At 37.1% G+C, this 23,864-nt stretch overlaps 5 protein-coding genes across 5 annotated transcripts; 3 read left to right on the top strand and 2 right to left on the bottom strand.

Moving 5' to 3' along the window:
* Positions 1–182: 182 nt before the first annotated feature.
* Positions 183–874, top strand: C8Q69DRAFT_449359 (translocase SEC61 complex gamma subunit; the record flags this gene model as incomplete). The annotated part of the gene is made up of 4 exons (XM_028629360.1): positions 183–518; positions 579–610; positions 678–704; positions 760–874. Coding segments are annotated over exons 1-4 (176 nt in total), but the record flags the coding sequence as incomplete, so codon positions are not given.
* A 529-nt stretch (positions 875–1,403) lies between these two features.
* On the bottom strand, positions 1,404–3,767 carry C8Q69DRAFT_440090 (WD40-repeat-containing domain protein; the record flags this gene model as incomplete). Its single annotated transcript, XM_028628621.1, has 6 exons — positions 1,404–1,657; positions 1,721–2,492; positions 2,542–2,904; positions 2,957–3,327; positions 3,388–3,492; positions 3,566–3,767. The coding sequence occupies 6 exons, from the start codon at positions 3,765–3,767 to the stop codon at positions 1,404–1,406; spliced, it is 2,067 nt and encodes a 688-aa protein (XP_028488618.1).
* A 1,207-nt stretch (positions 3,768–4,974) lies between these two features.
* Positions 4,975–6,084, top strand: C8Q69DRAFT_6300 (Phox homologous domain-containing protein). Its single transcript, XM_028633857.1, has 3 exons — positions 4,975–5,286; positions 5,454–5,775; positions 5,856–6,084. The coding sequence occupies exons 1-3, from the start codon at positions 5,209–5,211 to the stop codon at positions 5,882–5,884; spliced, it is 429 nt and encodes a 142-aa protein (XP_028488617.1). The 5' UTR covers positions 4,975–5,208; the 3' UTR covers positions 5,885–6,084.
* A 298-nt stretch (positions 6,085–6,382) lies between these two features.
* On the bottom strand, positions 6,383–8,945 carry C8Q69DRAFT_6179 (MYB DNA-binding domain protein). The gene is made up of 3 exons (XM_028633841.1): positions 7,703–8,945; positions 7,618–7,647; positions 6,383–7,567 (listed from the first exon to the last, which is right to left on the bottom strand). The coding sequence occupies exons 1-3, from the start codon at positions 8,716–8,718 to the stop codon at positions 6,676–6,678; spliced, it is 1,938 nt and encodes a 645-aa protein (XP_028488616.1). The 5' UTR covers positions 8,719–8,945; the 3' UTR covers positions 6,383–6,675.
* Positions 8,946–9,300: 355 nt separating this feature from the next.
* C8Q69DRAFT_440087 (hypothetical protein) lies at positions 9,301–9,839 on the top strand (the record flags this gene model as incomplete). Its single annotated transcript, XM_028628620.1, has 2 exons — positions 9,301–9,362; positions 9,431–9,839. The coding sequence occupies 2 exons, from the start codon at positions 9,301–9,303 to the stop codon at positions 9,837–9,839; spliced, it is 471 nt and encodes a 156-aa protein (XP_028488615.1).
* Positions 9,840–23,864: the final 14,025 nt, after the last annotated feature.

Genomic DNA, 23,864 nt, shown 5'->3' with positions numbered 1-23,864 from the left:
ATGAGAAGATAGCCAGATAGCAGACGACGTGCAGAAGATAAAGACCCGGGGGACAAGAGGCTGAGAAGCAACAAGATGATACAATGGTCTTCCCCAGAAAACGCCTTTGCGACCTGATGGAGATGCAGATGAAGGACGAGAGCTGGAGTCGCGAAGGCAAGCTTGTGGAGCAGCTCCGGAGCGGCGGCACCGTAACTCCGGCCGGCTGCCCCTAAACCCAAATGGTCCATCCCCATCTGGCCAGCTCGTCCTTTACGAGTGCTCGGACGGTCCAACGCCAGATCTCCAGATTTCCAGGCTATCTCTCATTTCTCGTTCTGTTTCTCGCGTCGGGACCTGTCTGCATTTGCTTTCTTTCTTCTCTCTCTCCTTCAGATAAGCTACCTTTTCTGTTCTACGCTCTTAATTCCTTTTCAATCACAACACCGCAGCCATGTCCGACACATTCCAGGAGCTCGCCGATATCCCCAGGGACTTTGTCCGGGATGGCATGCAGTTTGTCCACAGATGCACCAAACGTATGGACTTTCTCTGAGTTGTCAATGAAATAGTGTTCCCATTCTAACATGTATCTCTAGCCGACAAGCGTGAATTCATCAAGATCAGCCAGGTACCACAGTCCCTTTAAAGGAGACATCAACAGAAGACACCCAACTAACGAAAGAATTCCCGGTCAGGCCGTTGGCATGGGCTTCCTCATTATGGTTGGTGTTCTCGATCGTATAATATTCGCGGAATCTCAATCTAACAGTGAAATAGGGCGCGATCGGCTACTTCATCAAGTTGAGTAAGTGACTCAAATCAAACAGTGTCGCGTGGGCTCTGGGACAGGGACTGACGGAGGTTGCCAGTACACATCCCTATCAACAACATCCTCGTCGGAGCTGCATGATTAAATTCGAACGATGAACACGACGGAAAAGAGGGATAATCGGGGGCGCCTACTGGGAGAACAATTGGACTATGGGGCTTCAGGAGCGTTTCGACCGCGGTTGCGCTCTAGAGTGGGAGCGAGGAACATATTTTGCGCCTGGGGAACCTGACGTTAGCCAAACTGCGGCACCAGGACTGGGCTGGCGATCTCGAGGTAGCCGTTATCAGACGGTCGCTCTGGACGACTTGGAGTACACCTTGACTTGTATAGATACCTTATGTTTTATTTTGTCGTTTGCTGAGAAGGATGAAAAACGTCGCGTGATGCATCCATCCGACTTGTATACCTTGATATAATCGGTCTCCTAATTTGAGCGATTTCCTTTCGCAAGCTATTCCAGCCATAGCCGTCAGGTATTACTTGGACATTTCCATGAATTTCGCTATATGCTAGGTATCTCATTCAGAATCCAATTCCCAAAGCCACATACCCCTCCCTCGAATATACGGTACAATTCATATACAGAAATTCAGCCCCATGCTGCATCGAGGTCGTCCATGGGATCATAGTGCGGATCATATCTCGGCTCTCGATGGACTGGACGACTTCTCACACCAGGATTGCGGCTATTTTCGGAGTAGCGATTGAAAGACGGAATACTGTTGAGTCTGCTGTCGTAGCTCTTCCCGGGTGGAGGGTCGCCTTCGTCTTCCGCGGCACCGTCGTTCCAGGAATGCATGGTACAAGTACCGGTCGACATGCCCCAACCGTTCCACGATGTTGCTGTTTGTTGAGTCAGAGGGATATACAGACGGTGAGGGTCATGGAACGGAAGCGAAAACATACCAGCAATCATAGGGGCGGTGGGATGCCAACTTGCGTCTCTCACACAAGTCTTCCAGAGCATCTCACTGTTATGGCCCCGTAGGTCATATGCAGCAGCATAGATATCAGCATCTCGCGGACGCGAGTTGAGCGTGGCTCGACCGACGTCGATTGTTCCAGCCAGGGTTGCATCCAAGTTGTACACGTAGATCTTGCCATCCTCACTACCAGTATATACATATCGGGAATTCGTGCTTCCAGGCGGAGAGAAATGACAGCGGATGAGAGTCTTAAGCACGCGGTGCCCGCGGAACGTCACAACAGAGCAATCGTGCGGATGCGGCTGATAATAGTCTTCCGGATAGGCCATGAACCTATAGTCAAAGCCTGTTGTGTATGCCTCGGGATCAATCTGGTCGAATTTAGACGTGGTCATCATCTTCCTTAAGTCCCAGAGTTTCATCATCTGATCCTTGCCGTTAGACAAGACGTAACGGCCGTCGCCTTTAGTATCAACATAAGTCAGTCCTTCGGTGTGGCCCATGAAGACTCCCGCCTCGCGTCCGTCGCCCATGGAACGTCGATCCCACACCCGCAGCGTGGTGTCATCCGAACCAGAGTAGAGAATATGCGGAGACGAAGAGTCACCAAAACACACAGCGTTGACATCATTTTGGTGATTGTTCAGCCTGAGTGTCGGTTCTCTCCTCTCAATGTCGTAAACAATGACAGATCCGCCGGAAGTACCGGCCACTATCTCACGTCCATCACCTGAGAATCGGATAGACCATATCTATGCAAGCGTGAGCAAATCATCAGTTAGACTGGAAAAGAATACATACACCGAAATGTGAGTCCCCGTAGAAGCCACCAGCTCTTCGTCGAGGATTGGAGAAATCCAGCAGGATAGGGTCGGACTGGTCACCAGGATCTGTAGGTGCTAGACAGACGAGATGGCGGATCGAACTGTATGCCAAGTACTTGTTGTCCGGGCTCAAGCTCGCATCCGTAATCGTCCACTGTCCAAATGGGTAATCCACCGTCTTATAGTACTTCCAGTCGAAGATGTTGGACGTATCGTACATCCGAACCTTAAAGTCTTGCGAGCAGCAAAAGAAGAAGTTGCCATCGTCAGAAAACTGTCCTGAATAAGACCGCGAATCGAAGTGTATGATCTTGTCTGTGACGGTTCCCGGGATCATGTCCTACACTCGATGTAAGCGTCGAGCCTTTCGCATGGGAGGTGAGACAACCGACCTGGAATATCGACTGAGTTGTTCGCCTCTGGGCACGACCAGGCTCAATGCCGAGCTCCCTCCACATCAGCTTTGTTGCTAACCTCTTCTTGCGTTTCTTCAGGTCATCAACGTAATCCGGATTGTTTCCATAATGGCCAGACATCATGAGCTCTCTGCCCACCTCGCTAGGGACCTTCGGATACACCTCCTCCGGAGGGCCTTGCCTGCGCCTTCTCCGACGCCCAAAACCAAAACCGTAATGCATTTGCACTCCATACTCGTCGTCGTCGTCATCTTCATCATCAATTCCAGGTCCGAGAAGGCCGTGGCTCTGTAAAATTCGTCGGAGACCATTCGCACCCAGCACCTGCAGAATCTGCGCCGACGTGACTATCAATCATCAGCGTCAGCGTTCGACGTGCTAGACTCTACCTGCGGGATATCGCCTACCTCTGGTCCCCCGCTGTGTGCCCTCCTGGCCCTCTCCTTCATGCTCAGAATCATCCATGGTGAACTCGATCTGGATATTACTCAAGCCGCCACCGTCGTCATCATCTAGATATATGTTCATCGGTTGTCAGCTTGATACATTGTACAGTTCAGAATCCGTCTTCCGGGATCTGCGTACCGAATAGGCCCTGTCTAATAGCTTCGTCGCCTTCGTGGCTCTCTGCGTCGTCAAAATATTCTATGTCTTCCGAGCGCTCTGATTCAGGCTCATAGTCCATGTCCTCATCCTCGTCTCGGTCTGGCTCGCTGCTACCCGGGTATCCATCCGGGTTATCATCCCATGTCGATCGCTGTCCGGAGCCTGGGGCGGGGGAACTCATAATGTTTTAAGTGGGAAGCCTGATACGGGGAACGCCTGCGACAGTTGTCTGGCCTAGTCTCCGGGGTTGCGTCCGACCGGCAGATAGGGAAGAGGATGGTCGAGGCGTGGTGGAGCTTCAATTGGCTGGCAGAGATGGCGGTTGAAAGCTCTCCAGTTACCATAATAATACTTGCTTATCGATAGTTAAGTTAGTTAAGAGTAGTTCAGTTAACTTAACCAACTCAGTTAACTAACTCCGAGGCGCCTTATGTCATCTCGTTGCGGTTCCGGCTTTATCTCCTATCCCCGGCACAGCGGATGTTTACGGACTGATTACTCAACTCAGCCACTGGCAGAATTAATTATAACAAATGTGTTTTCTAAATTACTGGTCCTATAGTTTTCATGGTGGTGATACTCTAGTGATGGAGGAGAATAATATCTACTCCTCAGAGCCCAAAACAGCAACCACAAGGGACATGGTCAGTAAAACGTCGATCATCTTACACCGCTCCTGAGAGCGAGCTAAGCCCGTGGAACCTCGGTCGAAATTTATATATTATTGCTGCCAGGGCGCGACAACATTTCTATCACACAGGACTATCGTGCTTAGTACGGGCTCAAATGAGATCCCAATCTACTATTACTTGGCATTTATATCGTAGTTTCCTGGAGAGTGGTAGTAACGACGTTTTTCTCTGGCTAGTCGGAGGAGACATATATCAAGTGGCTTCCAGCTGCTGCGTTTCCCCAGTTTTCCATCACCCGCCAAGACTATTACTCCAGTTTCCTTAAGCATAAGCGCTAGACATCTCATTTAAAAAGATCATTGTATGTATGTATCTAGTCTTGATTTGATATTCCACTATCCGCATTCAAAGGTCGATGACATGGAATTGTGAGTCCCTAGCCGCTCTCTTTCTGACATTCTCTCTTGCACATGTATGTATGTACATACCAAAAACCATGAGAAAACCGATTCCGTATTATAAACTAAATCATTCCTATAATCACGTCCCTCGCAGCAATCCAGAGGATTATAGAGTCTCACACAGCAACTTCATACCCGCAGGATCGCGATAAGAGAGCAATCTCCGGAACAACAATCCGCCGGCGGACCTCCGAAGACCCCACGGCGGAATCGCAGAGCGTCAAGTCGATTGAAGATCATGGAACTTGCTCAGATGACCACCTAGATTGCTCCTCTCCAATCTATCTACTCCAGCTGCAATTCCACTTCAGTCGCCTAACATAATAATACACGAGCTGTGGCGTACTGTGGCCCTCGAAACGCGCGATCCATACCACCAAAAACAACCTCGCGTGCCCCAGGAACCAAAGCTGCCCCGCTTCATCGCATCGTCAGCTACATTACCTACCTGCGAAGTATCCGGGATCGCAAACTACACACCGGCAAGGAAACCGCAATTGTAGAGAAGAGACAGACACATAAAGTCACCATGCAGGCCATTCCAGAACCTCGTCAGCAAACCTTCGAGGAGATCTATGCCCCACCGGAGAACTTCCTCGAGATCGAGGTGCGTACTCCCACTTCTCTCCCATTGCTTCGATTCGTATATCCCGGATTCCTCGTTTTCTGTCTCTTTCCCACGTTTTTCTGCCATTCTATGTCCAATGGGGGGGGATCCGTTGTATATCACTCTATGTACTCTATAGACCAAGCTAAATCATCAATCATGAACAGGTCCGCAACCCCCAGACTCATGGCACTTCCCGCAACATGTACACCTCCTACGAGATCGTCTGCCGCACCAACATTCCCGCCTTCAAGCTCAAGCACTCTGTCGTCCGCCGCCGCTACTCTGACTTCGAGCACTTCCGGGACATCCTCGAGCGGGAAAGCGCGCGGGTGACCATTCCTCCTCTGCCTGGCAAGGTGTTCACCAACCGGTTCAGCGACGATGTGATCGAACACAGACGCGAGGGACTGCAGCGCTTCTTGCAGATTGTTGTTGGACACCCTTTGCTACAGACAGGGAGCAAAGTACTGGCTAGTTTCGTGCAGGGTACGTGTGTTCTACTTGGTTTCTATGATTTTGGCTTCCGCGTCTCTACAAAGAGGGATGATGGCTGACAGATATGATAGACCCGAACTGGGACCGCAACGCATGGTGATGAGTTACGTCAACCCTGCACCGGCATCTCCGACTAATGACCTTGTCCATTCCTTACCCAGTTGATGAATCAAGTCTTCAAACTTTCGATTGTTGCATGAACTCCAAAAGGCGTCGGCTACATTAATGAGTTGAGACCCTATGCTCGCTTTTTTGCTCTGCTTGCCTTTTCTGTAATCTTTTGCAGCTTTCAGATTCCACATCATGCGGCTTTTGGCTTTTGGCTTTTGTTTTTTCCTGAGCGAGTTGGCATTAATGATTGCTTGTCGTTAGCCTAGCTGTTCATGTTACTCATACTCCGTTTATTGTATTTTGTTTTTTTCTTGATTCCACCTGGTGTAGGGATTTCACGTGATAATTTTAGACAAAAGTCGCTTCCAAGATCTATCTGAAGCCCCTTCCTATGTTCCGTAGTCATGTGGAATGTGGTCTACTGTGTGTCCTTGTCTTGCAGAGAAATGTAAAAAGAATGTAATTCTAAGATTCCCTATACCCAGCATGAAAACGCCGGGATAGTAAAGATTGAAAGAAGAATAGCCAAGAAAATGGGGTGGTGAGAAGTGAAGTTTTTCTATAGAAATCAGTGCCGACGTGTGCTGCGGGGTATAGGTCAACCAAACAGATAACGTTAGTTTTCTGGCACACGAAGAGCCCGAAAAAAACGAAAGCAAAAAGAAAAAAAAGAAAAAGGTAAGGTCCCTGGAGGAGTGGGTGTTTTTCAAAGGTGAATGGGAAGAAGAGGAAGAACAGAGGCCAGAAGCGAAGGAGCGCCTCGCCTGGGAAAGTTGAACTTCACGGGAGCTCATCCCAGACCAAGGGTGGCAGCGTGTTGTCCTCCCAGGGAGTCTCGCTGTTTGAGGCGCCCGATGTGTTCTCGTCCAGCGGGAACGGGAAAGCATTTGGATGGGGGACATTTGTTTGAGCCTCAGGTAGGCCTAGAGGTGGAGCTGGCGGTAGCAAGGCTGGATCTATAGGCCCCAGCATGTTGCCGTTGTCAATAGCACTCGGTTTGCGATTTCTGTCAGTGAGATTGGAGTTTGCGGAATTGGGCACTGGAGGTTGTCTAGGCACGGGCTGGAAATCCTTCCCCGGTTCACCGAGATTAGTAGATGGAGCGGCTCTTGCTTGGGTGTTGAAGGTCTTTCCACTGACGGAACCGCCCTCACGATAAGCATTGGGAAATTTGGTTCTGAAACGGTCACGCAAATCGGTGGCCTTCCGGTGGCTCAGATTCAAATGTTTATCTTGCTGGATCAGAGTCCACTGGAAGCCATGCACAGCATATCCCTTTAGCAAGGCCTCATCCTCTGCAGGAGTAAAGGGTCTGCGCGACCGCCTCTTCGACTTAATCGTGAAGTAAGGCTCAGGGATTCCAAGAGACACAAGCGTTGATTTAGATTTGTTGGAAAGAGTAGGGGTCGCTTTGAAGGTCGGCGGGTATTTGGTACGAAACTTGAAGCCTGCTGCATCTACCTCGGGAGTCGAAGGACCGCTAGGAGACGTTGTTATGTTGACTGATGGGCCTCCAGCAGACGTAGTTGAATCAGCCCCGGCCTTGGATGGTCGTGGATCTGGAAGGAGAATCTTCCCAGCAGTACCATCCTTGCCCTGGGACTCGGCCTTGAGGAGGGCGTTCGCGAGAGTGGTTTGAAGCTGCTTAGTTGCTTCATTTGGATCGGCAGCGCTGCGAAAGGTTAGCTGCTGGTATCACAGAAATGGATAATATAGACCAACCCGTACGCCCAGGGACAACAGACACGAAACCTATACAAAACTTTAGTCGAAATGCTCAAGCATGCTGATTTTCGAATGTCTGTACCTGTCTTTCAAATTGGCCGCAGACCTTTTGTTGAACTTCAACTCAGGCTGCGCCAATATGGTAGTCCAGTTGCCAATGCCACATTTGACCACACCTCTTAGCAGGTCATTCGTTTCTTGTTCTGTCCATTTGCGCAGCTTTTTCCGCGAACGACCTCTGGTCTTGGGCGACATGGGCTCATCACTATCATCGGCAGGTTTCTCGGAATTCTCGGTGCTGGTTTCTTTGTTTTCTTGGTTTCTATTTTCTCCATCTTCTGCGCGCTTCTCGGATGTCGGGTTCGTATTCCTGTATCTTACTCCCTCGTCGATGCTCACCCTAGAATCGAGAATCTCTTCCAGTCTGCCCTCTCTCCTTCCCTCTTGATGTTTTTGACTGTCGATCTGCGGATGAGTATTGGCTGTGTCAGATTGGAGACCGTGATTCGTGGGCTTCGTCAGAATCTGCGATATGGATCCAGGTTCGATCGGAGGAAAGAGGGCGGCATTTGGCGGAGGCTCGTTCAGTCCATTTAGGATAGCGAACGGACCAAACGGAGGTGGTTTCTTCTCGTTTTGGGCATGAGGAATCGGCAGTTGAAGGTGGTCGACAAACATCTCCCCTTGGACATCGAGACGAGGACGTTTACGAGAACCATCTTCATCGAAGGCAGGAGGATACGGAAGTCTTTCCACAGTGCGAAGGTTGATGAAAGCAGGCAAGATAGTCTTTGGGGGAGGCTCCAGGCTAGAAATTGAATCAAAAGAAGTATCAACGAGTGTATTAGTGCGGGCAGCGTTCAAAAACTCCTCCAGGGTCGGAAGTTTGGCCGGTGGATTCCCACTGGAATTGGCCTTGGATATATTGGGTTCGCGAATTCCACCGGCGCTGGGTTCAAGCGGAGAGGGTACGCTTAGCGTACGAGAAGAGACTGGCTGTCGAAGGGGAGCGATACGAAGACTGGATAGCTGGGGTAAATCACGGATCTGGGGCAGGGCATCATCGAGAGGAGGAACGGGCGTGCCGCCGGAGTCCATATTTGAGAGATCAAGAATCCATCATCTAAAGGCCCCCAGCATCTGGTCGACTATCGATAGCCGGGATTGACAGACACCAGTGAGATTGGCAAAAGATCAGTCCCGCTGTGCCATCCTTCAACGGAAGTGGAGGAGCCCGGATTATCAATCTCGAGTCGAGTTGAAAGATTCGAAGGACTTAAAATCCAATTACGGCCCGCCGGACGGCGCATTGTGCAGTTTTGACGCGGGGTCTCTACACGTTTACGAGCCAGAAGCGTCCAAGAGCTGTCCCCTGCTGAACAAGAATCCCGTAAGCTGAATCTGAGCAGCATGAGGAGTCTGTATTTATCTGGGCGTTCAATCTGGTGGGACAGCTGGTGCTCTAAGCTGGATGGACTGAGTGCAACTCGGAGAGCAATGTGAAACGCGTTAAAGCTCTTAAGTAACCACCTCACTCCAGTCTTAACTACCCGCAACATCAACCCCAAGACCTTGATACTGTTCCTGTTCTTGTCAAAATCACGCTAGCTCCCTCATTAAGGATCATATGAATCTGCAACGAAACTCGTCCAAATCCCAAATCACAACCCAGTCCTCGCAATGTCTACCATATTCCCAACATGGCCGCATGCCCTCTTCGCAGTCATTGAGCCGATTTCACTGTAAGCGCCTTAATAATAACAACCATGCATACTGTCTTCTAGTGTGGACTCATCTCATCGATAATCAGTGTCGCGGGCTACCTGGCCCCAATAATAGACCTGCAAGGTTTCATCGCTGGCCAAACACCGCATATCGCGGCTCCCACGTCCATTCACCCCAGCAGCGTCGCGCTCGCGTACCAGTTGGGAAACCTATACGGTCTTCTGCTTCTACTGGGAATTGCTGTTATTTATGGCACATCTGAGCCCAAAGTATTGCGGAACTACCTGATCGCACTGGCAATTGCAGATCTTGGGCATATCTATGCTACGTATCTCGCAATGGGCTGGGAAGCTTTTGTGGATGTTTCAACCTGGAATGCTCTTACATGGGGAAATATCGGAGCATCTGCCTTCCTATTTGTGAATAGGATAGCGTATTTCTTAGGATTCTTTGGATATGCAAAGGGGCCAAAAGGCGCTGAGAAAAAGGCCTGAATTAGCTATCCAGGACGGAAAGGGAGACCGGCGAGAAGACGGACTAGGGCGCATGCTACTTGATGGACTAACAGTCCATATGAATCCGGTCGTCATCTAAGGGAAACTAGTTTGGAATGGCCTGTGTAGGGTATTCTAGAATAGTCTGCACTCCAATATCTTGTAAGGTGAAGCCTGGAAGATATTATTGCTTTGGTTGCCCCTGATGCCAATTAATTTGATATTCAGCCTTTCTTTTCTGCTCACTACCAAGCGGTCTCCCTTTACATCTCGCATCAGATAATGGATGATGACTGGGTGCTTCTATAAAAACGACATCGCCGCCCGTGCGCGCAGGATTTGCAAGATTTGAAAGGATCTCAACGAGTCCCGTGCATGACTCGGCAGTTTCACAGCTTATCTGCCATTATCCCCTCGCGATCGAAGTCAAATCACACAGCACTAGCGTGTATTTCCCGGGCAGGAGATTCAATCAGTAGTGTACGAAACAGACCGCAGCAATGGTAATGATGGTTACAATGCAATGCAGGATAAGATTTGGGAACTTGAAGCTATCAGACAAGACGGCTTGCTAGCTGGGATTAAATGTGAGTTTTGATATCGTCGCAGGGCCGCTTCGTGACCGTGCGCAAGAGAAGGTGTAGGCACCGATAGTAGGAATGGACAGAGCACATTCCGAGGAGAGGCCTAAACTCCGGCCAGTGTCCTTAGATCCTGAGATTCGGGCCTGAGACGGAGACTACAATTTTCTAGGCGCTTCGTTAGTATTTCTTCTATTCGTTGAGGTCTACTGTAGTCTGTAGCTCAGTCTGTGCCCGTTCGTGCCCTGCGGAGGAACCATGGCGAACACACTCTCTCCAAAATAACCACTGGCTCGGTTAGAAAGGTTGAATCATATATTAACTATGGCGCAAGTATAATCTTGTTTCAGATAAGGCTGGCTTTCTATCTCTCACGTGGTAGCAGTTGGCATATGATCGAACACGCCTTAGTCTGATTGCTTATATGACTCTGGAAAGTGGTAGCGATCCCAATGGCAAAGGTGTACTAAAAGTTGTTACGTCGTAAGCTAATCCGCAGTGGTGAAGATGCTAAATCTTAGTCGATGGCAGCCGGAGCCTTGCATTCATAGAACCTCCATCGCCTGCCATATTCTGCGTGGAAGAGCCGATGTGACGATAATGTTGTCGATTGATGCTAAAGAAACTAGAGCACTTCATCTTCTATACCACAGAAGCACCAGATGCTCTGTCCGTGGGATGAGGCTCGACACGAAGTGAGGCTTATTAGCCCTGCCGATTCCAGCCGGCGAATATGGCCTAGCGCTTGGCAAACACGGAGGGGACAGTATGATCTTTGGAATGGCAAGCAAGATCATGTCGGCCGGGTTTAACGCTCGAATGGTCTTTGGTTTACCTCTGCTCCTTTTTCACCTGTATTCGTATAAGGGACGTACCAATATCCCACACTAAGTACAAAGACAACAGTAGAGGGCGAGACCCGTGTCTTTCTGCAAAAGGAATCAGCAAGTAAACTGTTCAGTGAGGACGTTCGCCTTTTGCATCTGCGCCCTCGGGTCCATCCGTGAAGAACCTTGGAACTCAGAGTGGAACGTGAGGAAGCTTGTTCTGGGGCAGTGAAAAGGAGACCACCCATTCGTTTGGCAACTTGCAAATCACAAGATGTGCGCTGAGCAGAAGCCAGTAATGGCGCTTAGAAATATAGGTGGAAATACTAGATTAACCGGCACCCGCTAAACCTGTTCCTGTATTGTCCATCTTTGGCCCTTGAGCTTAGATGGTGATGGTGGTCATGATCATTATTATCGTCCCCCAGGCGATCGTCCATTCGCCCGGGGACGATATCAGAGCACTCTTTGCTAAGGCTGAAAGATTCCTCGGACGAGTGACCCGCTTTTTAAGATAATTGATAGATCAATAATGACAGTAATGATGCCAGATGGGAATTATAAAGTCAATAATGTTTTAAGGTTGCCGAGGTCCGATCCGTCGAAGGTTGATCCCCGCAGTTCTGTGTTCTTAGGGATGGAGATAGAAGAATAATAATATTGTAGTAAAGTAGCCCTAGGAAATGAGGTCACCGTCGTCATGAAAGGCAGTCAACTCCGTATTACTTATTGTTCTGTTACCCCGTACTCCGTATGAGACGTCAATCCGCCCTCGCAGGGGCTCACCAAGTGACTCCAGCTCAGACAGGAAAGGCAGAAACAAGATAGAACGTACCATGACGACAGAGATTCGTCAAGCCCAAGCCCAGGCCGTGTCAAGCTTTCTGGATAGCAGACCTCATTCTTTTTTTCTCTGTTAATGTCGTTGGGAGAAGAGATGGGAGGTTTGGCAGGACGGGAGTGCTGTGCAAGTAGGGGGGAAGAGTGATATCAAGAAGTCTAGGTTCCTCTAATGCTAAAGATGTCGCTATATATATAAGGTCATATAACCTATATTATATGCCTCTATACCAGATCTGGTATAGCAGGGTCCCTCCCCAGAGAAGACTTATCCCAGGGCTTAGTAATAATATAATAAATCTTAATATAAGAAAATACTAATATAAATATTAGAATATTAATACAAGAACTATTCCTCTTTAATAAGTGCTTAGTAAATCTCCTTTAAAACCTATATAATCTTATTATCTAAAGCTGTATTTATCGCGTCTATTAAGTTAAATATTTCTAAAAAAATCAATATTAATATACGGCAGGCTATATTATCTACTATTACTAATAATTAATATACCTAACCTTTTAAGTTATTAATACGCCGCTGGTAATAGATCTCTATATCTTATATTATATCTAATATAAGAAAGTTATTATTTCTTATATTAATACTTTAATTAAGTAATATAAAGTAATATTATACTTAACTACCCCTTAATAATATAGTCTTCTTAATAATTGCTGCGGGTTTTATAAGAAGCTTTTTTAAAGTTCTTATACTTACTATACTCTATTTTATTCTTATATCTATAGATATTTACTATTATATTATTATATTTATAGTTATTGCGCTATCCTTAGATATATAATTACTAATTATAGTAGTTGTATTATTACTACCCCTATTATTATCTATCTCTATATTATTATTCTATACCTAATATTATAGCGGTAGCGTAATATACTCTCTGGCTGGCATTTTATAATTAGCTAATATATCTTAATTAATCCTAGGTCTAACACTATAGTGATTATATCATTTATTATCTTATTCTATTTAATATTATATAGGGTCGCCCGGCTAGTATATATACTTATTACTTATCTTTAAAATAAATAGCAGTTTATATATTAAAGTTAGTATCTCTTGCCGCGCTTTATAGGGGACCTTATATTTATTAAATTAAAAGGTTAACATTTCTTAAGTTATATAAGTACCCTTATTTATTATTTATAGGCTATAATAATATAAAAAAGAGCCGCAGAATATATAATAGTAACTATACTTAAGATAATATATCTTATTATTATATTAAAGCTATATTATAAGACTTATTAATATATAAGAATAGCAGATATATTCTTAAGCATTAAAATCTGCTAGCTATTTTACTGCCCTTTTTATTATAAAGACTGTTTTAATAATTATATAGACCTAGGCATTATATAACTTTATATACTGCAATAAATAGTTATATATATCTAGGTCCTAAACTATATTAACTAGGCTCTATATATTAAATATTGCTATATCTATATATCCTGGCTTTAGATGCAGTTTCTCTCTAGATCTATCTTTATTTTACTATATATTAGGAATAATAATGCCTTTCGCTATACTTAGTATATTAGGTTATTAGATAAATATATTATAGCAATTAATACTGGTAATATTAATAATTAATTATAGAATACAATATGTTAAAGAGATAGAGTATAAGTTAAGGTATAAATTAAAAAAATAAAATTATAATATATAAAAAAGTATAATTATAATATAATATATAAGTTAAAAAAGTAAGGCATAGGCTAAAGATATTAATATTTAAGATAAAATAATTAGTATTAATTATATAAGATTAATAATACTTAGAGCTATACCTTAAAAGATAGAGTTATTGCAGAAATTAGTAAAGTATAAGTATAATAGCTATCTTACTTAAGTAATAGCTTAAATAGGCAGATCTATTAGTTCTTAAAGCAGTTTTACCTTATTTTTAGATATAATTTATCTAATATTTATTTTATACTGCCTGCTGAAATCTCTATAATAATTCTAGAATATCCTTCTTAAGATTAATAATAAATTCCTATATCTTATTACTATCTTTCTATTTTACTAAATACTAGTCTTCTATTTAATAAAGAATATAATAAATTTTATATTTTTTATAACCTTATATTATAATTAGAGCTAGTAACTATATTATCCTTTAATAGGCATTAGTATAGGCTTGCTCTAAATAGATAACTAATATTATAGAATAAATATCTTAATCTTTTAAAAGATCTAACTTATAAGCTAATTATCTAATATAGTATTTAATCTTAAATAGACCCTTTATTACTAGCGACAACTTTAACAATTATAATATTATATACCCTATCTTTCTAAGATATCTAGTTAGGTAAATATAAATATTATCATATAATAATAGCGGCTTATAGGTAGTATTAAATATTAAGGCTATTCTTATTTATATAAGATCTATAGCATCTAATATAGTAATATAAATCTATTCTTATATAGTAATAAAGTTATTATTAATATTAATTAGACCTAGTAGAATATAAAGATAAATATTATATAGGATCTTAAATAGTAATATTCTAATAGACTTATTAAGCAATACATTATTAGCCTATTTAATATCGGGTAGTATTATAGCCTAAGCCGCCTTATATTACTTAACTAAAAGATAGTATAATATTGTCTCTATTATAGTATTAGTTCTTTTTAACTAATTATTAGCGCTGGGATAATATGCTGCAGTTATTTTAAGCTTTATATAATATGTCCTAAATATCTCTTACTAAAAGGCGCTTATAAACTATATATCTTAGTTAGAAATAATAGCTTTAGGTAAATTCTAATCCTTAATAATTATAATAAATAACGCCTGCACTTATTCTATTATACTCTATAACTTATAACCTGGGATAAATTATATATACTGCGAGAATTTATCTATTATAGTTAAGATAGTATTATATCTTTAACTTTTAGGTAGTCCTATAATAAAATCTATAGTCTAAATTTTAAATAGCGCTAATAATATAGGAATAGGTTAGTATAGACTATATTCCTTATATATATAGCGCTTTACTACCTAATATGCTAGGTATAATAAGATATAATCCGCTAGCTCTGTGCGTTCTTTAAAAAGGAAGAAATTATTCTTTAATAGAGAATAACTCTATTTAAGGCCTAGATAGCCTAAGCTATTATATATAATTTTAAACACTTCCTTATATAATGCATAGGAAATATATAGGCGATATAGTTCCTTTTATATATTATATAATATACTATCCTTTATAGAAAATAAATAATATAAGGCATTATTTAATACTACTAATTGCTTATTAATCTTCTATATAATAATATAGAATATAATATCTTTAATAGTATTCTTCTTAATATATTCTATAAGGTTATTATCTAGCCCTAGTAATATTATAATAGATATAACTATTCTTATAAATATATTTACTGCATCTATAAGAACCTAGTATAATATCTATTATTTATCTTATATAGGATCCTTATAGCTAAAAATATAAGACAGCCTATTAATATTAGAGTAAACATACCCTTTATAATATTTAATAGTTATATAGGGAAGAAATCTAGCTAAGTAAAACACCTAATTATTAAGTCTATAATTTTATTATATTAGGTTTTATCCTTAGAGAGCATCTACTAATATAGCATAATCTGTTACTATTATAAATAGTCTTAAATTAAAATATTAGGATAGCTTAGATAATATCTAAACTAGCATATTGCATTCTAACTCTATAGATTAATAATTTTATTTAGCTTTAGTAAGCTCTTTTAATAAGAATAAGACCAGATATTTAATACTATTATCTCCTATCTAGTATACTATAGTATTATAGCTTTATTCCTTATTTCTATTAATATAGAGCAGGAATAGTTTAATAAAATCTGGGTATATTAATATAAGAGCTAATATAATATAATCCTTTAGAAGCTGCCTGTAAGGAATAGGGGTTCCTAGAAGTTACTAGCGAATTACTTCGCCAGCGATTATAGCAAGAGGGGTAGCAGCTTTATATATCTAGCTCAGAGATAGGTCTACCGGCGAGATAAAGGGTTAACTATTATAATAAAGGGTCTAATTAGCAAGGAGAAAGGTCTATACTAGAGGGTTCTAGTAGTAAAGAGTCTATATAAATAAAGAAATAGTAGAGTATATATTATATTAGAATAAATTGCTGGCTTCTAGTAAGACAGTAATCTAGAGCCTATTTATATTTTAAATCTTAAATACTTCCCAGCTTTATCTTATATAAATCCTAAAAGCAGGGAGAGCGGGGTTTAATTAATTACCTTAATATTATATTTAGATTTAGGGCTTTACTATAGTTCTATAAGCTTATACCTTAGTAGGGAGCTAAAGGCATAATAATATCCCCCTCCTTTTTAAAGGCTTATCCTTAAGCTATTATAAAGTTATTATATTAAATATAGAGTATAGCTTTATAGAGGTTTATAGTATAATAAATAAAAGAGCTTCTTACCGCCTTTACAGTAAAGGGTTAAGAAATTATATAAACTAAGAGTGTTATTTATATAATACTATAAGATTAAAATTCTAACCTTTAGTAATTATTTTTCTACCTTCTATTATATATAGCTCCTAGTCCTAAATATATTTAAATAAAGATCTAAATATATTTTTAAGGTTATAATAGTGCTAATAATATAGTAGTTTATTAAGCTTAAAAAATCAGTTATTTTTTTATTAATTTTTAGAGCTTCCTGCTCTAGGAGTAAGTTATCTTAACTAATTATATTAATATAAGCTAATTTAATTTAGATAATACTGCCCTAAATTCATTTTATATCTAAATAATATAAGAAAACTCCTTAAATAAGTATTTTAATATAAGATTTCATATATTATATACTGATTTTTATAATATTAATAGCCTAAGGATATTATCTCCTCCTTTAGGGAGCTATTCCCTCCTCCTGCCTTTAAAACAGAGAATATAGCTGCTGTTATTATAATATAGCTAAATCTAGTTATTATTATAATATTAGAAAATAATCCCCTAACTATTATTAAGATATTAGGGACTCTAATTATTATTATAATATTAGAGAGACTATCTCCTTAAATAAGTATTACCCCTTTTATAGCTATTAATAGGTTAGTATCTCTATTTACCCTAGGTCCTATAGAGGATTTATTAGCTAAGATAAATATTATATTAGAATTAAGATATAGAAGGTTTATACCTCTATTAAATTAGCTTTTTTTTATAATTCTAGCTATTATATAGATAAGTTTATTTAACTTAATAGCAGCGCTAAAAAGCCTGCTAAAAAAGAAAAGGACTTATCCTATTATTAAGTTAGCTACTATAGCTAAGCTAAGAATAACTCCTGCTTATACTATAAAAAGGCCCTAGAGATAAAGTATAAGGCGTAAGGAGGTTGTTAGTATAGGGACCCAGACTAAACCAGCTGCTATTAAAATATTAATTAAGACTACTATTATTATTATTACTAATATAATAATAAAAAATAGCCCTACTACCTCCTAGCTAGGTAAGAAGTTTCCTCTAATATCTTAAAAGATATGCCTTTGCTATTTAAAGGGGCTGATTAAGAATCTAATATTTTAGTATATCTATATTAATGCTAATATTAAATATAACTATTGCAGTCGCAAGTATAAGCCCTATATTCTAATTTTATTAGTTTATAAGGATAAGCTTACTTATCTACAGAGCCTTAGCTAAAAGGCCTATCTCTTAGATAATTATAGGTCTTTTAAGAAGGCCTATAATAAGTATAAATCTTCTATAAAGGTATATCTGCGCAAAATATCTATTAAGGCAGATATAGATAAGCTTATATTTACTGTCTTATTAACTCTATCTTTATATAAATAGTCTATAATACAGCTCCAGCAAGAGTTATTTAGATTACTTTATTTAATAGTATTAGATCTATAATATATATAAGAAATTATATATATTGCTTATAATATTCCTCCTTTTTTTAATAAAGAAGAGGATAAATCTGTGCTAATAGGGTTCTATAACAATAAAGTAGATAAATAGGGGGGATTAATCTTAGGCCTGTATTTTTAGTTCCTATTAGGGGTAGCCCAGTTAAAATAAATTTATTTCTAGATAGACTAGCTTCTTATATCCTTATTAAAACTCTTAAACCTCTATAGATAGGTAAATAAAGAAAGAGTAATATAAATTCGATAATAAAATAATTAAATAAAACCTATAAATCTAGTAGGAAAAAAGAAAAATCTTATTAATTTTATTAACTCCTTTTTTTAAAGCTTTTTAGAGCCCTTCTTAAAAAGGTCTTATTAATAGCTTATATTATTGCCTTAAATTTAGCTAATATATCTTAGATATGTTTAAGATCCTTCTTAGGCTGCTATAAATTTTTATAATCTAGATAGCCCTTTTATTTAATTAAATATTATTTCTTTCCCTATATTATCTATTTATCTAGAATAGCTTTAATCTCCTATTCTAGTTTATTATCTACTAAGATTAGGTCTAGATACTTAAATTTAGCCCCTAGTCTCTAATAATAAGGCTCTAATAGGGAGATATAGAAAATTAGATATATTTTGTCTAGGCTTTTTAAGAGCTTAAGCTAATAGACTTAAGTTTTAATTCTCTTTATAACTTTATAAGGTCCTAAATATTTTATATCTAGTTTTTTAATTAGTTAATCTATCTTTAAGTTCTTTATTAAAAGGCAGACTTAGTCTTCTACTATATAGAATCTAGGCTTATATTTTTTATTATAATACTTCTATTATATAATAATAGCCTTTTAAAGAGATTTTTCTAATTAAGTATATATTTTAATAAATTTCTTTAATTAATTATTAACTGCTAGTATATCTATTTACTTTCTAAAGTTATATTTATTTTAACTCCTAGGATTAAATCTATAGATAATATAAAAGGAAGTTATACCTATAGAGGTATAGATTAAATTATTATATATAAACTCCACTATAATTAATAAGAATACCTAATTATCTTACTTATAGTTTAAGTAGATCTGGAGATAATACTTTAGCATCTAATTCTACCTTTTAGTCTGGCTATTAGTCTGGAGATAGAATATAGTGCTTAAAAGTCTAGTAATTTAAATATGGCAGTAAAGTTCTATCTAGTATTTATTAATAAACAGCGCCCCTCTATCTAATATAATTAATTATAGAGGTCTAAAATAGTTATAAATATAATCTATAATAAGGTTAGCTATCTTATCTATCTTTAATGTTTTATAGGTAAGGATATAGAATATTATCTTTAAATAGCAGTTTATAATTACTAATATTAAATTATAGGTAACTTCCTATTTTTTTAATAGTAGTAGTCCTATTATAAAATCTATTAAAATACTCTACTATAATTGTGCTAGGATTAGCAGAGATTTTAGCTCTCTATATAGCCTATATTATAAAATTTAGTTCTTCTAGCAGATATTATATATAGATATATACTCCTATATATCCCGTGCTATCTTAGGCCAGTTAAATCTTTTTTAAAGCAGTTTTTTAGTCTTCTTAATACCTTAGTGCCTTATATAAAGATTATTATAATATATTTAAAGGAGCTCTTGCTTTATAGCAGATATATTTAATATAAATATAGCACTATTTTTTTATAATAGTCCTTTATTATTTATTCTCTATACTGTCTCTAAGCTATCTCTAAGAATATGCGCTTTTAGTTCCCTAGTTTTTTTTAAGATAAAGGTATCTCTTGCTTAAAGCTGTTTTAATATAAAGAGCAGGCTAGAAGTTATAGTATCTTAAATAAACTCTTCTCTAATTATCTTAATAACTAATATTCTTTATATTAAATATTCTAGACTATCTATATTGCTTATTTTAATAGGTTTATACTCTAGACTGCTTTCTTATATATACTTATCCTGAACTTTATACTGGAGCTTTTTCTAAAGGGTTAGAAATAATCTTATCTAGGATTTAGATTTAAATAGTTTAAAATCTGTCCTTCTAAACAGAGTATCTGTAATATTAAGCTATCTTAACTTATATTTAATTTAAAAGTTATATGCTGCTAATAGTTCTGCCTACTAAATTTATTTATTATTTAATATTTTTACAGTAAAGAAATAGTATAAGTTTATATAATTATTCTATACCTATATAAGGTATTTACTACCTTCTAGGTAGTAATACTAATATTTAAAAATATTAACAATAGCTAAGAGTTCTTAATTATAAACCTTATAATATACTTCTATTTTAATAAACTTCTGGGTATAATATATTATAAGATGCTAGTTCTTAGATATAATTTATTAGTCTGTCTAAGTTCTAATTCTTAGACCTATCTTTAACTTAGCGCCTAGAGCTATCTTATTACTATCTCCCTAAAGGAGTATAATAGTAAGGGCAAATCCTAAGGCATTAATTACTAATATTATTGGCTTTTTTAGATTAAAGTATCTTAGCACTAGCGAAGTTATAAAAGCTAATTTTAGCTTATTAAATACCTTTACAGCTTCTCTAATCTAGATAAATATCCTAATTTTTTTTTTTAAATGCTTCCTTTTAGCAGACTAATTAAGGAAGCTATCTTTATAAAATAGTTATAAATAAATCTTCTAAAAAAACCGGCGAATCCTAAGAAGATTTAGACTTCTTTAAAAGATTTAAGCTCTAGCTAGTCTCTAATAGTTTCTATTCTATTAGGATTTATTTCTACTCTATCTTTTCCTATAAAAAAATTAAGGAATTTAACTCTCTTCTTATAGAATTTATATTTAGATAATTTTATATATAATTTATGTTTTTATAGCCTCTCTAAGACCTATACTATATATTTCTTATACTTCTTAATAGAGTTAGAGAAGATTAAGATATTATCTAAATATATAATATAATAGATATCTAACAACCCCTATAATACCTAATTAATATAGGCTTAAAAAGTAGTAGATATATTACATAGGCTAAATAGCATTATTAAATATTTAAAATATCTATAACAGGTTTAAAAGGCTATCTTTTATTTATCTCCTCAGCGGATTTAAATTTAATAATAAATATCCTTAAGATTAAGCTTAATAAAGATCTTAGAGCTAACTAATTAGTTAAGCATTTTATCTACCCTAAGTAAAGAATATCTATTTTTTATAGTAATGCTGTTTAAAGCTTTATAATTAATATAAAGCCTTAATATATTATCTGCCTTTAGAATAAATAGAATAAGCGCCCCTATGGGACTAGTTAATAATTATATCTAACCCTTCTATTATATATCTTTAAGATATTTATACAGAATATCTAATTCTTTAATAGAGAGATTATAAAATTTACCCTATAAAAGCGCCTTGCTATTTAAAAATTTAATCTTATATTCACCTATCTTAGCAGGTAATATACTTATATCTTTTTCTAAAAAGACCTCAGTATACTTCTTATATTCTAGAGGTAAATCTTTAGAAATAATAGGGTTAATTCAGTCCTTATAGAGTATATAGATTATCTTTCTTTTTATTATCTTAAAAAATTATTAAGCACTTTTAATCTTTATCTATAGCTAATATAAAATATAATATCTCTAAGTTATTAACTCCTAATCTATAATAAGATTTATAATATATAGCTATAGTTTCTTAAGGATAATACTTAATCTAGGTATTAGGATAATATAAAAGTATATTTTTACCTTCTCTATTATTCCTTTAGAGTTAATAATATAAATCTCTGCTTTAAATAATCTATACTTCTAAATTTTATACTTATTAATAAATTTAAAGTTTATATATTACTAGAAGTTTAAAAGAATTTTATAATATATAGCTATATCTAGGCTAATATAATAGCGGGCTAATCTAGAATTAATAAAGGCCTTATTTTTAAATATATTATTAGGAAAGTATAGTTATATTAGGGCATATAAAAATTCTTTCTTTAGCTTAAACCCTTTATTATAAAGGGCTATAATAATCTTAGGTTTTTCTTTCTTAAAGGGGTCTTTCTTTTTTAGGTATAATTTAGATTTTTATATATAGCCTATTTTATTATAATTAAAATAGCAGCTTTCTTTTTTAAGCTAATCTTATTCTATTAATAATTTAAACTTCTTTTTTTTTTAAGATTTAATTAACTCTGCGCGCTAGTTACTAGTCTCCTTTCTCTTTTACCCTAAGAGGGAGTCCTTTAGCGCATTCTATATTAATTTATTTATATTTAGCAGAATAGATTAATTTATAGTCTTATTCTTTTTCTAATTTATCTCTTAATTAGTAGCTAAAAACACTAATTAATTAAGGTTTATTAGGAGGTCTTAATAATTCAGCAACTTTATTTAAACCTTAGGTTATAATTTCATATAGAAGATATAAGACTAGATAATTCTATTATAATTAAACCCTTTACCCTAATTTAACTTTACTTAAGCCTACTCAAAATAGTATAAGAAGGCTTAGGCGATTTAATTAAGATATTAGATTAAGGTATAAAAGTAGTTTATTATATTCTATCCTTAGTAATATAGATTATTAAGCAAATCTAGCAATTAATCTTTAAATCCTTCCTAGGTTAATATCTAGAAGTTAAGATTCTCTTACTAATAGATCTAAGACTAAGCTAATTCCCTATTTAGTAATACTACAGTATAAATAACCTTCTTAGCTTTATTTTTAAATAATAAAATATTATAAGCCAAATATTTATCTATATACTAGTACTACTAATAATAGGCATTAAATATAATAGCTTTATACCTCTATAGTTCTAATAACTTAAGCCTTAGCCGCTTATTAATATAACTAGTAGCAAGAAGTTATAGGAGGTCTCTTTTTATTAATAATTTATCTTCTATTTAAGCTTATTCTATCCCTAGGCCTATTAGAATATCTCCTAAAGTTTATAAGCTAGCTTTAGCAATTAGTTGCTGCGTGCTAAGTTTAATAATCTCTAAACTTTTTAAAGTATATACTATAGGCTAAGAGCTAAGACCCTTATCCCCCAAGTTATAGAATATATTAGTACAGCTATTTATATTGCTAGGGCAAGTAATTTAAACTATAAAAAATAAAGGTTCTTAAAGATTATTAATAAATTACTCTGCCAATAATTATAATAAAAGGGATAGCAGCTTTATATATCTAGCTTAGAAATAGATTTACCAGCAAGATAAAGGATTAATTATTATAATAAAGGGTCTAACTAATAAGGAGAAGGGTTTATACCAGAGGGTTCTAATAATAAAGAGTCTATATAAGTAAAGAAATAGTAGAGTATATATTATATTAAAATAAATTACTGGCTTTTAGTAAGACAGTAATCTAGAGCCTATTTATATTCTAAATCTCAAGCACTTCCCAGCTTTATCTTATATAAATCTTAAAAGCAGGAAAAGCGGGGTTTAACTAATTACCTCAGTATCACATTCAGATTCGGGGCTTCGCTGCAGTTCTGCGAGCTCATGCCCTAGCGGGGAGCTAGGGGCATGACACTGCCACGCGCGTCTAGCTTCCTTTATTATATCTAGTATTCCCTTAATTGCTACCTTAGCTGCAAATTACTAGTATACTTACCTACTTTTTAGAGATCCTATAAGACCTCTTATTTTAAATATATTAAATAGCCTTATAATTACTAAAAAATACAAAATAAACTTTTAATAATAACTTATAAAGGCTAGCCCTATCTTAAGTTACTGCAGCGTTATAGGGAATACTATCTAATATATAGCCTATACCTTTTCTTCCTAAATAGTTATACTGAGATAAGATATATAATATCCTAATATTAATATTAAAAGATATGCAAAGT

This window comes from Paecilomyces variotii (assembly GCF_004022145.1).
Source record: "Paecilomyces variotii strain CBS 101075 chromosome Unknown C8Q69scaffold_1, whole genome shotgun sequence".
Classification (NCBI taxonomy): Eukaryota; Fungi; Ascomycota; class Eurotiomycetes; order Eurotiales; family Thermoascaceae; genus Paecilomyces; species Paecilomyces variotii.
Note: the sequence above shows the minus strand (reverse complement) of the source record. Positions and strands in the feature narration are given on the sequence as shown.